Source organism: Octopus bimaculoides, chromosome 27 (genome assembly GCF_046866305.1).
Source record: "Octopus bimaculoides isolate indiv1 chromosome 27, ASM4686630v1, whole genome shotgun sequence".
Lineage (NCBI taxonomy): Eukaryota > Metazoa > Mollusca > Cephalopoda > Octopoda > Octopodidae > Octopus > Octopus bimaculoides.
This window is the reverse complement of record NC_142954.1, coordinates 21,970,038-21,985,197: the sequence shown is the minus strand read 5'-3', so window position 1 is coordinate 21,985,197 and position 15,160 is coordinate 21,970,038. Positions and strand designations below refer to the sequence as shown.

Sequence of the window (15,160 nt, the reverse complement as noted above, 5' to 3'; positions counted from 1 at the left end):
ATTCTGCAGCGTACACCAAATGGGAATCTTTACATGTTCCACTTTCTGTATAAATCATAACATTTCTGTTATGATTTCTAATGGAATTCACTTCACTCATGTTGTTGCACAATGAACAGAGCTTACCTCTCTTGCAGCTGTTCTTTGAGGTTCGTTTTCTTGGAGTCAGATATAGAGGTCAATAATTCTCTTATATTCTTATTCCGTCTAAAGGCTACAACTAGGTGGCTGAGGAAATATCTGTTTGAAGCGAGGATATTTTTTCGCCACATGCTGGTAACTTTCATGCAACACTTTTGAAATGCTAGCGAAATGTCGGTGCCAGCTAAACACTGAAGGAATTCTGTCTTCTATTGTATTATGTTTGGTAACATTATGCGTGTAGGTTTGACTTTCTTTGCTAATCTTAGCTATTTCATTTGTTATTTCCGTTAATCGTGATTCACTGTGATCGTGTTTGACATAATGATATACAAAAGCAGTACAAATCCGTTGTCAGTACAAATCCGTTTTATCCACAAAAATTGGGATTTCGGATTTGACCGAATAAGATGATGTAGATGATCGGAGCGGCAGTGGAGATAAATGTGGGATACCGTGGACTTGCAAAATAACTCTCACTATTCTTCCCCCACAAAACTTGACTTTTGTGTCCAAAAATTCAACGATAGTTTTTGAAAAACTAGACGTAAATTTTATGTTGGACTTAAAGCCATAGTTTCTAGCATAACAATCACAGAAATGCAAGAAGTCCATTAAACTATTCTGTGATCCTTCCCAGACAAAAAATACGTCGTCAATGAACCGTAACCAGAATATTGGTTCATGACCATGAAGGGATTTGAATGTCTTCAGTAACTGTCTCGAATTTCGTCATGAAGACATTAGCGAAATTAACTGCTATGGGGGTACCCATGGCGCACCCCTTCGTCTGGTGGTAAAATCTTTGTCTAAACGTCATTGTGTTACTTTATAACACAAACCTCAATAATCTACAGAGAAAGTTTGATGGAATACTTTGACCGCTTTTCGAAGGCATCCATGCATGCTTCTACCCCTTCATTGTGGTCAATATTGGGATATAAGGAAGAAACATTCATGGTTACCAAACAACAGTTCTCAACATGGCCTCGGTACTTCAAAAAGTTGTTGATTTTAGATACAAAATCAAAGGTATCTCGAATATAGGAACTTGATCGTTTTGCGACGGGGAGTAGAAAGCCATCCAGCCATTCCGAAATTTTGGCTGTACAACATTGATATCCACTGTAAATTAGGCGCAATGGAGGAAATCTTTCGAACTTTTTGTGTATTTTAGGGAGACCATAAAATATAGGTGTTCTTCTTTCTGACCTTAAAATCTTAGATTCAGCCTTATTAACGAAATTGTTTTCCTCCATTTCCAGAATTATTTTGTTAAGTTCCTCTGTGTAATTGGGGTTTTGATCGACAGGTAATTCTTCATATGAAGTTTTGTCATTTAAACTTCTTCACAAGCCAAAATATACTCAAGATCAAGTTCAACATATATCAATGAATTGTCAGATGTTTTCTGCTTCTGTTTTAGCACTTGTGTACGAGGTCGATGGAAATGTACTCAAGACAAATGTGCAGGAACCTGCAGCATTTTGGGAAGAGCACACTTTAACACATTTGATGGAGAGATATTTAAATTTGAACCTACTGCTTGTCACTATGATTTGGTCCAGGTTTGTCTCTTTTCTTTCCTGTGTTTATTCTTTTCTCTCATCCTTTTACTTGTTCCTGTCAGTCTGTGGCCATGCTGGGGTACTGCTTTGGGGAATCTTAGTCGAATGAATTGACTCCAGTACTTATTATTCTATGTAAAGCTTGCGATTTATTCTATCAATCTCTTTTGCTAAACTGTAAAGTTACAGGGATGTAAACACACCAACACTGGCTGTCAATCGGTGGTGGGGGACAAATACACAAGATACACACACACACACACACACATCCATGGAAGGCTTTTTTCTGTTTCTGTCTACCAATTCTACTTGCAAGGCTTTGGTCAGCCCGAGGCTAGAGTGGAAGACACTTGTCCAAGGTTCCACATGGTGGAACTGAATCCAGAACCATATGGTTGGGAAGCAAACTTCTTACCGCACAGCCATGCTTGCGTATATTTGTTGAATATTTTTTTCATTCATTTGCTGGTTTCAGTCATTGGACTGCAGCTATGATTGGACAGCTCCTTTGGTAGTTTTTTGGTGTCAATGTCAACACCAATACACTGCCTTATTTTATCGATCTCTGGTATCAAATGGTTAAGTCCTTATATCAAACAAAAATACCATATGATATTTTTGTTTGATACACCTATTGCAAATCCTTGAAATTTTTACACATGATATCCTGTATACTTCTGCACAGCTTCCATTTATCAACTTCCATATGGTGCAAGTATAGCTACATGGAGAATAGCTACGTGGTTAAGACATTTACTTCACAACTCCATGGTTTTGGGTTCATTTTTAGTTTCCTCGTTTGTGTGAGCAGTCGAGTTTATTTCAGATATTCTCATTTAAAAAATCATCTCCGGATATTCGTTGGTGTTGCCTTTACTCTTTTACTTTTTTACTTGTTTCAGTCATTTGACTGCGGCCATGCTGGAGCACCGCCTTTAGTCGAGCAAATCGACACCAGGACTTATTCTTTGGAAGCCTAGTACTTATTCTATCGGTCTCTTTTGCCGAACCGCTAAGTTACAGGGACGTAAACACACCAGCATCGGTTGTCAAGCGGTGTTGGGGGGGGGGGGACAAACACAGACACACAAACACACACATATATATACATATACATATACACGACGGGCTTCTTTCAGTTTCTGTCTACCAAATCCACTCACAAGGCTTTGGTCGGCTTGAGGCTATAGTAGCAGACACTTGCCCAAGGTGCCACTCAGTGGGACTGAATCCGGAACCATGTGGTTGGTAAGCAAGCTACTTACCACACAGCCACACATATATATACATATACATATACACGACGGGCTTCTTTCAGTTTCTGTCTACCAAATCCACTCACAAGGCTTTGGTCGGCTTGAGGCTATAGTAACAGACACTTGCCCAAGGTGCCACGCAGTGGGACTGAATCCGGAACCATGTGGTTGGTAAGCAAGCTACTTACCACACAGCCACACATATATATACATATACATATACACGACGGGCTTCTTTCAGTTTCTGTCTACCAAATCCACTCACAAGGCTTTGGTCGGCTTGAGGCTATAGTAGCAGACACTTGCCCAAGGTGCCACGCAGTGGGACTGAATCCGGAACCATGTGGTTGGTAAGCAAGCTACTTACCACACAACCACTCCTGTACCTTGTTCAATTTAATTTAAGATAATTTGATAAATTTATTATCTCTTCATGATGTATAACGATATTTATTTCCTTTCCAGCCAATAAGAACCTACACCGACAAACGAGCCAATTTGAGAATCACGGCTGCTTACAGGCCCTGCTCAAGTGGTTGGAAGATAAAACAAAACTGTCTGATGAAAGTTATAATTTCTGCTTATGGAGTCACCATCACTTTGGATGGTAGCCAAATCAGTGTCAACGATGAGATTAATCCTGTACTGCCCTATCTGTCTCGCTATATCTATGTGAAGAAAGCAACGCATCAGTTTGTTTTAGTGGAAGGTTTTGGATTCCGTGTTCTCTTTAATCCAAACCATCAACTCTATATTAAACTGTATCCATTCTTTGAAAACAAGGTAATAGAAATCCCTTTGTTCTTGTCTTGCAATTTACCATTTTTTTTTTCTTTTTTGCTTCTCATCCCTCTTGGAATTTTACACTAGTTTTCGTTTTTTCAATCTATTCAGTATTTTCCCATTTTTGTTTAAAATTTCATTTTAAATTGTTAAAACCTATATTTTTATGAAACACAAATTGAGGAGAGAAAATGCCTGGGAAGAGGTTCTACTGTTAATTTAAGGATTAATGGTTAGTAGCTGGAAAAGCATCCAGCTGTAAAAATATCTTCCACTAATATGCATGTGTTGTATGTGTGTGCCTATGTTTGCGTGTGGGGACGCAATGGCCCAGTGGTTAGGGCTGCGGACTCGCGGTCATAGGATCGCGGTTTCGATTCCCAGACCGGGCGTTGTGAGTGTTTATTGAGCGAAAACACCTAAAGCTCCACGAGGCTCTGGCAGGGGATGGTGGCGAACCCTGCTGTACTCTTCCACCACAACTTTCTCTCACTCTTTCTTCCTGTTTCTGTTGTGCCTGTAATTCAAAGGGTCAGCCTTGTCACACTGTGTCACGCTGAATATCCCCGAGAACTACGTTAAGGGTACACGTGTCTGTGGAGTGCTCAGCCAGTTGCACGTTAATTTCACGAGCAGGCTGTTCCGTTGATCGGATCAACTGGAACCCACGTCGTCGTAAGCGATGGAGTGCCAACATTGTTTGCGTGTGTGAATCAGCAAAAGATGTAGGAAAATGGAAAATCTATGACTCTTTAAATTCCTCTCATGTGTCTTCATTTATAGGTTCAAGGTTTGTGTGGAAGATTCAACTACAAACGAGCTGATGAAATAACTGGGAAGAACGGGGCCCCTGAAACGGTGGAAAAGTTTCTGGAAATTTATAAAGACAGGACTTGTGCAGATGCCCCAAGAAGACTTGGAGATCCCTGTACAGATTTCTATTATGTAAGTGAAGAATTTTCAGTTTTGGTAAAATCTTTCATAACTATGGTTACAGGTATAGCTGTGTGGTTAGGAATTTTGCTCCATAACCATGTGAATTCCATTTAGATTCCACTGTGCTTCTCTTTGGACAACTATCTTCTTCAACAACATCAGTTTGACTCTCATTTTACCAATAAGATTGATTAGGTAGAAGTTATTTAGGAGGCCCTGTTCTCAAGTGACAGATTTAACCTGTTGGCATTCAGTTTATTCTGCCAAATGCAATGCTTATCTATTCATATTGTCTTGAATTAATCATGCATTATCTCATAGTTTTGAGACTTCAATGGTATTTACTCTTTTCTCTTTTACTTGTTTCAGTCATTTGACTGTGGCCATGCTGGAGCACCGCCTTTAGTCGAGCAAATCGACCCCACGACTTATTCTTTGTAAGCCTAGTACTTATTCTATCGGTCTCTTTTGCCGAACCGCTAAGTTACGGGGACATAAACACACCAGCATCGTTGTCAAGTGATGTTGGGGGGGGGGAACAAACACAGACACATAAACCCATACACACACACACACACACACACACACACACACACACACATATATATATACATATATATATATATACATATATATATATATATATACAATGGGCTTCTTTCAGTTTTCGTCTACCAAATCCACTTACAAGGCTTTGGTTGGCCCAAGGCTATAGTAGAAGACACTTGCCCAAGGTGCCACGCAGTGGGACTGAACCCGGAACCATGTGGTTCGTAAGCAAGCTACTTACCACACAGCCACTCCTGATCATTTATTTTTAGAATTACTTTGCAAGGTAGGTGTGAGGGGCCAGATCTGGCTAGTTTGAACATAAAACAGGTAGAAATGCTGAAGGGCTAAACTGCCAGTGTCTGGTTTAGTGTTACTTGGCTTTTAGAAATTATTTCATAATTTTTGGTAGAGTGAAGCAAGCAATGTATCTTATTTTGTGACACAAAATGGAATTTTGGTTCCTTTTTCTGCTACAATAGATTCATATTTGTATTTTAATGTTTGTATGAATAGTATGGTTCAGTAAATATTTATAGCACCATGTTGAATCAATGTTTTTATGGACTCTGTTCTGCTGCAACTATTTAGACTCGGTCTTCAGTTTGAGATAACTTTCTCTAAAAAACTAAATAGTTATTTGTGATACTTGTTCATCTTTTAATTACAGGATTTCATGCTTCATTAGGAGAAAAAAAAGATTCTTTTTTTTTCAAATTTATCAAAAGCTAACAGAAATTATCTGGTGTTATTGCATGGACTGTTGTTTATTTGTTTGTTTGTTGTTTAGCTCCTGTTCAATTGTGCTCAAGCAATTCTGTTCAAGCAGATCTGTTCAAGCAGATCTGCATCCCCTTGTAAGTTCCAATTAAATGTTTGTTTTCCAGTTCCTCTGGCAATACTGAGATAAATTGCATAATTCTTTTTTTTTTCTTTCCTTTATTTTTTCTTTATCAAAAGGCAAAAGAAAATGCTGAAGCAACCTGTAAGTTTCTTAAAGATGAACATCTGTTTTCCAAGTGTTTCAGTTACGTGGATTACATGTATTATTACAAAATGTGCAAATATGAAATGTGTCTTTCGAGTGACATCCTGCCAATGTGTATTTCTCTTGAGGCTTATTCAAGGAAGTGTGCAGAACATGGTCAAATAATTAACTGGAGACAGAACAGAACTTTAATAAATATGTGTGGTAAGTGATATTTTGCTTGGTTTTTATTTCTTTGGTGGGTTTATAAAAGGAAAATTGTAAAATCTAAAGAAACAAGTGATGGTCGTCTGTATTGGTAAATGATAAAAACATCATCATCATTTAATGTCCATTTTTCCATGCTGACATGGGTTAGACAATTTGACTGGAACTGGTAAGCCAGAGAGCTGCACCGGGTTCCAGTCTGATTTGGTATGGTTTCTATGGCTGGATGCCCTTCCTAATGTCAACCACTCCACAGAGTGTAATGGGTGCCATTTACATGACACCAGCAACAGCCACGACGACGATTTCATGGTTGCCAGTTGCATGACACTGACATTGTCCATGACTATAATTCCACTTGGCTTGACGAGTCTTCTCAAGCACCACATATTGCCAAAGATCTCAGTCACTTGTCATTGCCTCTGTGAGGCCCAACATTTGAAGATCATGCTTCACTACCTTGTTCCTCACCTCCATGAGGCCCCACCAAAAACTGTACAAAATGAGATAAATCATTTTGCTGCAAAGACAAGAAATCCGACTTTTCCTTCAAATGTCTAATATTAACACAACTTGCTCAGATATTTGATGGTTCCATTTTATTCATAAATAAGTGCAGGCATGGCTGTGTGGTAAGAAGCTTACTTCCATGCATGTGTCACCCAGAGTGCATTTGGCTGTGCCATCATTAAAACTGTGTGAAGTTTTGTCAAATCTGGGAAGAAGTAGGAAGGCTGTATATGTAGATTGGACAATGTAAAACAAGCTTGGATAATTTTGCTGATAGTATCACTATTTCTAGAACTTAGTGGTTTGGCAAAAGAGACCAATAGAATAAGTACCAGACTGAAAAAAAGATGTACTGGGGTTGATTTATTTGACTATAAACTCAAGGCATGACTGCAGTCTAATGACTGGAACAAGTAAAAGACAATTTAACTCTTTAGTTCCATGTAGATAATTTCTGAGGAATTTCTCTCAGTTCTTGATTGAAAATATTACATCTTCTGTCATTAAGGGCTTTGGGTGTCTAAGACATCACTTTGGGTTGTGCTTGTCCAAACTAACTGACTTCACAGTTTCTCATGTCTAGTGTAAGCTTTCTAGTATGAGAGGGTGCTGAAAAATTTCTGGCTTGAAGGGTATCACAAAAGACCTGGTTGGAGGCCCAACCTTCCTAGTTCTTTTACAGGGCTTCAAAAAACTGCTGCAATAAGTGTGTAAATCTGAGAGGGGAATATGTTGAATAAAACCATAATTAACTGATCCTCCCATATTTTGTTATACCCAAAGCCAAGAACCTTTCAGTACCCCGCTCTTATATCAATAAAGGATTTTTATTCAAGAATTTATATTCTTTTTTTTTCTTTCCTTTTATTCTTAATTAGGCTATGGATGTGAACCAGATTCTGGGCTTCAATATTTAGAATGTGCAAGTTCTTGTAATGGAAATTGTCGGGATAAAGAAGTGCAGAATCCCTCTTGTGAAGAAGAATGTGTTCCTGGATGTGCTTGTCGACCAGATTCAAATACTGTCTTGAACAACAATATGAAATGTGTCGGCACTGACAAATGTCCATGCTATGACAAACTGAGTGGAAATAAAATCTATGAAGCTGGCTCTATTATGAGGCGGAAATGCACTAATTGGTAATTATATTTAGCAGTAACAACAATAACAGTAATAGCAATAACAATAATAATAATCATTTTTTTATATAATAATAATAAAATGTCACTATCCTCTGGGATTTTCCAATCAACACCAACAGAAAGATCCAGGTTAATTGACCAGACATAATTATTAAAGACAGGGAAAAAGAAATACTTGTAGACTAATCGATGTAAATGTTCCCACTGATAAAAATACATCTGTAAAGAAATTTAACAAAATCAAGTAAACATAAGGACCAGAAAATTGAAATGCAAAAGATGTGGCATCTTAAAACAAGAATTGTTCCTGTTATTGTAGGTACCCCAGGTATGATAAAAATGGGATGTGAGAAACATCTACATAACATCCCAGGAGAACCATGTCTCAGAGAAATCCAAAAGATTGTACTGGCAAGTACTGCCCACCTCCTTAGAAAAACCCTACTAACTTAAATGTCTATGTTGTATTACATCATGATAGTTCACTACTGCACCTGCCACTTCCCTTCCCCAAGCTTTCAGTCATACTGTAGCATCTTTTATCCTTCACTCACCCTGGGACACTGGGTGTGTCTTTGCAAGTCGTTGTAACAAACATGCAGATCAAAAGTAAATAACAATAATAATGATAATAATAATAATAATAATAATAATAATAATAATGATAACCAGGACTTACAAATATATATAACATACAGAAAATTGCACTACTGGGCACTGCACACATCCTACGCAAAACACTTTCAATACAGTAACCATAAGAGCATCACAGCAAACCACAGCACATACCCAAGGCACACAGAGCTGCGCTCGGTAGTGAAGTGAAAGCGCGCTATAAAAATAAAACTACTGAATAATAATAATAATAATAATAATAATAATAATAATAATAATAATAAAAATACAAAGACCTGGAAATAGAGGTAACTCGAATGTGGAATCTAAAAGCAGAAACAATTCCTATCATAGTAGGTGCCTTAGGTATAATAAAAAAAATATTCAGACAAATACATAACAAAAACACCAGGACTTACAAATATATATAACATACAGAAAATTGCACTACTGGGCACTGCACACATCCTACGCAAAACACTTTCAATACAGTAACCATAAGAGCATCACAGCAAACCACAGCACATACCCAAGGCACACAGAGCTGAGCTCGGTAGTGAAGTGAAAGCACGTTATAAAAATAAAACTACTGAATAATAATAATAATAATAATAATAATAATAATAATGATAACCAGGACTTACAAATATATATAACATACAGAAAATTGCACTACTGGGCACTGCACACATCCTACGCAAAACACTTTCAATACAGTAAACATAAGAGCACCACAGCAAACCACAGCACATACCCAAGGCAAACAGAGCTGAGCTCGGTAGTGAAGTGAAAGCACGTTATAAAAATAAAACTACTGAATAATAATAATAATAATAATAATAATAATAATAATGATAACCAGGACTTACAAATATATATAACATACAGAAAATTGCACTACTGGGCACTGCACACATCCTACGCAAAACACTTTCAATACAGTAACCATAAGAGCATCACAGCAAACCACAGCACATACCCAAGGCAAACAGAGCTGAGCTCGGTAGTGAAGTGAAAGCACGTTATAAAAATAAAACTACTGAATAATAATAATAATAATAATAATAATAATAATAATGATAACCAGGACTTACAAATATATATAACATACAGAAAATTGCACTACTGGGCACTGCACACATCCTACGCAAAACACTTTCAATACAGTAACCATAAGAGCATCACAGCAAACCACAGCACATACCCAAGGCACACAGAGCTGCGCTCGGTAGTGAAGTGAAAGCACGTTATAAAAATAAAACTACTGAATAATAATAATAATAATAATAATAATAATAATAATGATAACCAGGACTTACAAATATATATAACATACAGAAAATTGCACTACTGGGCACTGCACACATCCTACGCAAAACACTTTCAATACAGTAACCATAAGAGCATCACAGCAAACCACAGCACATACCCAAGGCAAACAGAGCTGAGCTCGGTAGTGAAGTGAAAGCACGTTATAAAAATAAAACTACTGAATAATAATAATAATAATAATAATAATAATAATAATGATAACCAGGACTTACAAATATATATAACATACAGAAAATTGCACTACTGGGCACTGCACACATCCTACGCAAAACACTTTCAATACAGTAACCATAAGAGCATCACAGCAAACCACAGCACATACCCAAGGCACACAGAGCTGCGCTCGGTAGTGAAGTGAAAGCGCGCTATAAAAATAAAACTACTGAATAATAATAATAATAATAATAATAATAATAATAATAATAATAATAAAAATACAAAGACCTGGAAATAGAGGTAACTCGAATGTGGAATCTAAAAACAGAAACAATTCCTATCATAGTAGGTGCCTTAGGTATAATAAAAAAAATATTCAGACAAATACATAACAAAAACACCAGGACTTACAAATATATATAACATACAGAAAATTGCACTACTGGGCACTGCACACATCCTACGCAAAACACTTTCAATACAGTAACCATAAGAGCATCACAGCAAACCACAGATCATACCCAAGGCAAACAGAGCTGCGCTCGGTAGTGAAGTGAAAGCACGCTATAAAAATAAAACTACTGAACAATAATAATAATAATAATAATAATAATAACAATAATAATAATAATAATTCTTTAGAGCAATTACATACAATTTCATTCTTGCATACAATTATATGCAATGTTTAAAATTAGAGGGTTACAAAGATACTCAGAGATTAAGAAGACAAAATTAGACAAAAATGGATGGGGGAAGTGATAATGTTATACAAAAGAAGGTTGATAAAATTCCCATTTGTGAGAAAGACATATAATGAATAATTATGAAGAAAATACACAAGAAATACAACGAGTACATACAGGGTTTTATGTATTTTATAAAGTACAGTCAGATATTTTTAAAAGTACATAAATTTGGGGTTGTTCATCCACAAACAGGAGAGGACCAACTGGTTAGGGTTAGGGTTAGAGAGTTTCATATCCCTATTGGCCTGAAACTGCTTCTACTGGAAGAGATTGCAAAAACTACCCCGCACCTCAAGGTATTCCTATTTCAGCATATGTCCCCTCTATGTTTAGCCCCTTGTGGGCAATAAAGAAATAAGTGCATGCACATACTTATATGGTTTTAATTTGTTTGAAGCACTTGTTCAATGGGATCCTGGAACTGTGGCTCAGAATGCAAAGAAGAGATTATTTGCCCCAAGAATCAGAAATGGTTGACCGATGTCAGCAAATGCCAGTTGACCTGTCTTAACATTGATGAGGATAACCTCTGCCCAAAACATGCTCTATTTGAAGGCTGTGGATGTGATCCAGGAATGGTGTTGTCACCAGACGTAAGTATCAGTCTCCATGCTACCCACTAGTACTTCACTACCTCATCATATTCACTGATCCCTATATTTAAATGGTCTCTCGACCTGCTAGAAATAGCAACCAATTGCCTTGAAGTCTGACCCTATTGTATTTAGAAAGAAATGAGATACTGAATGCACCTATATATCATTATTACCATTAATCTGTTTTCTACCATTATTTTAGTTTTTACATATATTATTCTAATATCATATTAATAAAAAAAAAAGGAAAGAAAATGCATATTCCATGAATATCTTCCAAACTGTAATTATTTTCCATCTTTGAGAAATTTCTTGCTTTCAAAAATGTTTGATTTATTCTAATTTATATACATTCAGTTATGTCATGCGGATGACTTCTAATGAGAATGAAATGGCACTATTTATGATTACATAAGACTAGAAATTTTATATTTGCAATGAGTAACCAAAAGAAAAATACTAGGTTGAGGAAAAAGTTAGTGTGCCATGATTCACCATTGAACATGACTTGAACTGAATGAACACACAGACCACAAAAATTTATAAAAAAAAAACATTATTTTAACACTGCGCACTAACTTTTTCCTCAACCTAATAAATAAATATATATATTCTAAGTATTTCCTCAATTTCAAAATCAAATTTCTAATCCTGCAAAATATTATGGAGAATTGATTATTTCCGTTACATTAATTGGCCACCAGGCAACACTGTATATTTGGATTAATAATATTATTGTCATCGCCATTTCCACACATTTACTAGTCTACTCTGAGGAGATGAAAGTTTTAATATATGACAATGCTGTAGGAAGACAAACCCCAAGCACATGTATGTACAGACTTGTATTTTTATTTCTTACTTATTCATTACAGGGAACATGTATAGCACCAAACCAGTGTCCTTGCTCTTATAAAGGAAAATGGTATAAACAAAAAGAAATAATTAAAATTGGCTGCACAGAGCTGTAAGTAGTTTTTCCTTTATTTAAATACACAAACTATCTTGTAATAATTTTGCTTGTCACTCCGTTACTTAGCCTGTCTGTAACGCTTCCACGTTATATCATCAACCTCAGTATTTGACAAGTACTTCATTTTATTGGTCCCAGGCGGATGGAAAGCAAAGTTCACCTTGGCATAAACTGAACTCAGAATGTAAACAGTCGAATGAGATATTGCAAAGCATTTTTCTGCGACTGTCTAATGATAGGTTATTTCTTTGGTGTTCCCATTACAAGTCGATCTCAGTGGAATTCGAACTCAAAATATAAAGCCACATGAAATATCGCTAAGTGTTTTGCCCAGTGTGCTAATGCTTCTGCTATCTTACCACCTGATGATGATAATAATAATAATAATAATAATAATAATAATAATAATAATAACAACAATAATAATAAAGATGAAGTTGTAATGAAGAGAGTAACTGTTATCCCAGTAGTTGCAAGGTCACTAAAAGCACTAACAACCAAGTTGGAGAAATTGGAATTGACATGAGGGCAGAGCATGCTCAAAAAACTGCTCTACCGGGGATAGTGAGGATTTTTAAGATCAGTACTTGAGTGTTAAGTATCTTCCACGGTTCTTAACATCCAAGTACAAAGTCTTATAATTCCTGAAAAGAGATCCTGTGAGACCTTTGACAGCAGGACACTGTCTTCTCTCTCGGAATTAAACAGAGCAAGTAAGATTGAGAGCTCTGACGAGTAAAATTTAATGATAACACTTTCATCTTTGTTTCACAGAAAATGCTATGATCGAACTTGGATAAAAGAAAGAGAAGTTGGTTGTTCGGGTAAGCATCATATTCCAACATTTTAGTTTATTTCTATGGTGTTCACATTACAACATGACTGTCTTGAAATTACTATCACTTTTATGTAACCCTTTTGTTACCAACCCGGCTGAAACTGGCTCTAGATCTGAGTACAAATGTTTTGTTTTCAATAGTTTTGAATTAAAATCTTCCACCAAACCTTAGTCATAATTTATGTTTCCTAGCACTAGCTTAACGATAACTAAGTTATTTTACTAAATTCTTTGTTATATTTAAAATTAATTGAAAGAAACACAGAGCATCTCAACAGAAATATGGTAACAAAGGGGTTAAAATATATAATAGAGAAACAATTCTTAACCATTTTGGTACCAAATTAGCTGAAACCACCTCTGGCTCTGTAGTACAAATGTTTTGTTTTCATAAGTTCTGAATTAAAATCTTCCACCAGACCTTAGTCACAGTTTATGTTCCTGAAACTAGCTTAATGATAACTAAGTTATTTTACTAAATTCTTTGTTGTATTTAAAGTAATTGAAAGAAACACACAGCATCTCAATATTAATCCAGTAATGAAAGGGTTGATGTAAATTATCAAAATATGTTACAATGCTGAGAATATCTGTATGAATTCATCTGTTATACAAACATATATTTAGATATTTAACTTCGCTCGGGAATATTAGCGAATGTTGAGATAAAAAAACCCAGTTACATGTTGATGGGGGGTTGGTGGATATAGTCACTTAGATCAATTTGAGTGTTCTTGTAATGATGGTGGGGTGCTTACCTCTAAAGACTAACCAATCAACCATGAAGCATGTCAGAATAATCTCCTTTACTTTTCTGTATCACCAGTCTCATCTCTGTTTATTGCGTATAGTTCCAGTAATAATCAATGAACTTCAGGGGTCGCTATGATTCGCAAGTCTATGTGGATGTGCTCTGACTATGGGTCATCTGTCATTAATCTTGCTTTCACTCTTTCCTCTGCAGTGAACACAAAAGTCGTTACTAGTCTTGGCTCTGAATGATGTTGAATGTCAACATTATTCAGGATTATATATATATATATATATATATATATATATATATATATATATATATATATATATATATATATATATATATAATCCTCATACAATATCATGATCCACATATTTGGCTTTTCTAAAAACAGCTGAAAGAGACTTGATCTTTTTATATTCTCCACCTAAATTAAATGTTTCTTTGAGTGATGCCAAATATTTTGCTTTTACATTATTTATTTTTATCTATCTATCTAGCTAGCTATCCTATCTATACAGATATAGGATAAAAATTAATAATTAATTAATTAATAATTTTACCAAGTAGTTTGGTGTGTTAAAAAACCATTTTCGGTAAATTTATATAGACAAAATTAAAATTTAGGGTTCAGCAAGCATTGCTTCACCACACACTGAAAATTAGAAATAGCAGTCAAAACTACTATTTCTCTACCAAAAATACGACTCCTGAGACAGTAGAGAAATGGTAGCTTTGGCTGCTATTACTAATTTTTGGTGTGTGGTGAAGCAATGCTTGCTGAACCCTAAATTTTAATTTTAGCTATGTATCTATTTATCTACACACACACACACACACACACACACACACACACCTTACAGTATGTATTCTTCAACTTATAATAACACTCTTTGAAGTGGTTGGCATTAAGAAAGGCATCCAGCCATAAAAACTATACCAAAGCATACCTCACTGATGTGGGTACCATGTAAAAAGCACCCAGTCTACTCTGTGAAGTGATTGACCTTAGGCAGGGCATCCAGCTATAGAAACCATGGCAAAACAGACAGCCGAGCTTGGTGCA

The 15,160-nt window shown here is 36.0% G+C and overlaps 1 protein-coding gene across 3 annotated transcripts in view; it reads left to right on the top strand.

Annotated features, from left to right (window-relative positions):
- LOC106874879 (SCO-spondin) overlaps positions 1-15,160 on the top strand; it is an 86,728-nt gene that overhangs the window by 45,389 nt on the left and 26,179 nt on the right. For all 3 annotated transcript variants that reach the window (XM_089343616.1, XM_089343617.1, XM_089343615.1), the window contains exons 13-20: positions 1,568-1,709; positions 3,431-3,748; positions 4,532-4,693; positions 6,194-6,425; positions 7,817-8,078; positions 11,331-11,526; positions 12,405-12,496; positions 13,277-13,326. In XM_089343616.1, the coding sequence (XP_089199742.1) occupies positions 1,568-1,709; positions 3,431-3,748; positions 4,532-4,693; positions 6,194-6,425; positions 7,817-8,078; positions 11,331-11,526; positions 12,405-12,496; positions 13,277-13,326 (1,454 nt within the window). The remainder of the gene's footprint in view (positions 1-1,567; positions 1,710-3,430; positions 3,749-4,531; positions 4,694-6,193; positions 6,426-7,816; positions 8,079-11,330; positions 11,527-12,404; positions 12,497-13,276; positions 13,327-15,160) is intronic.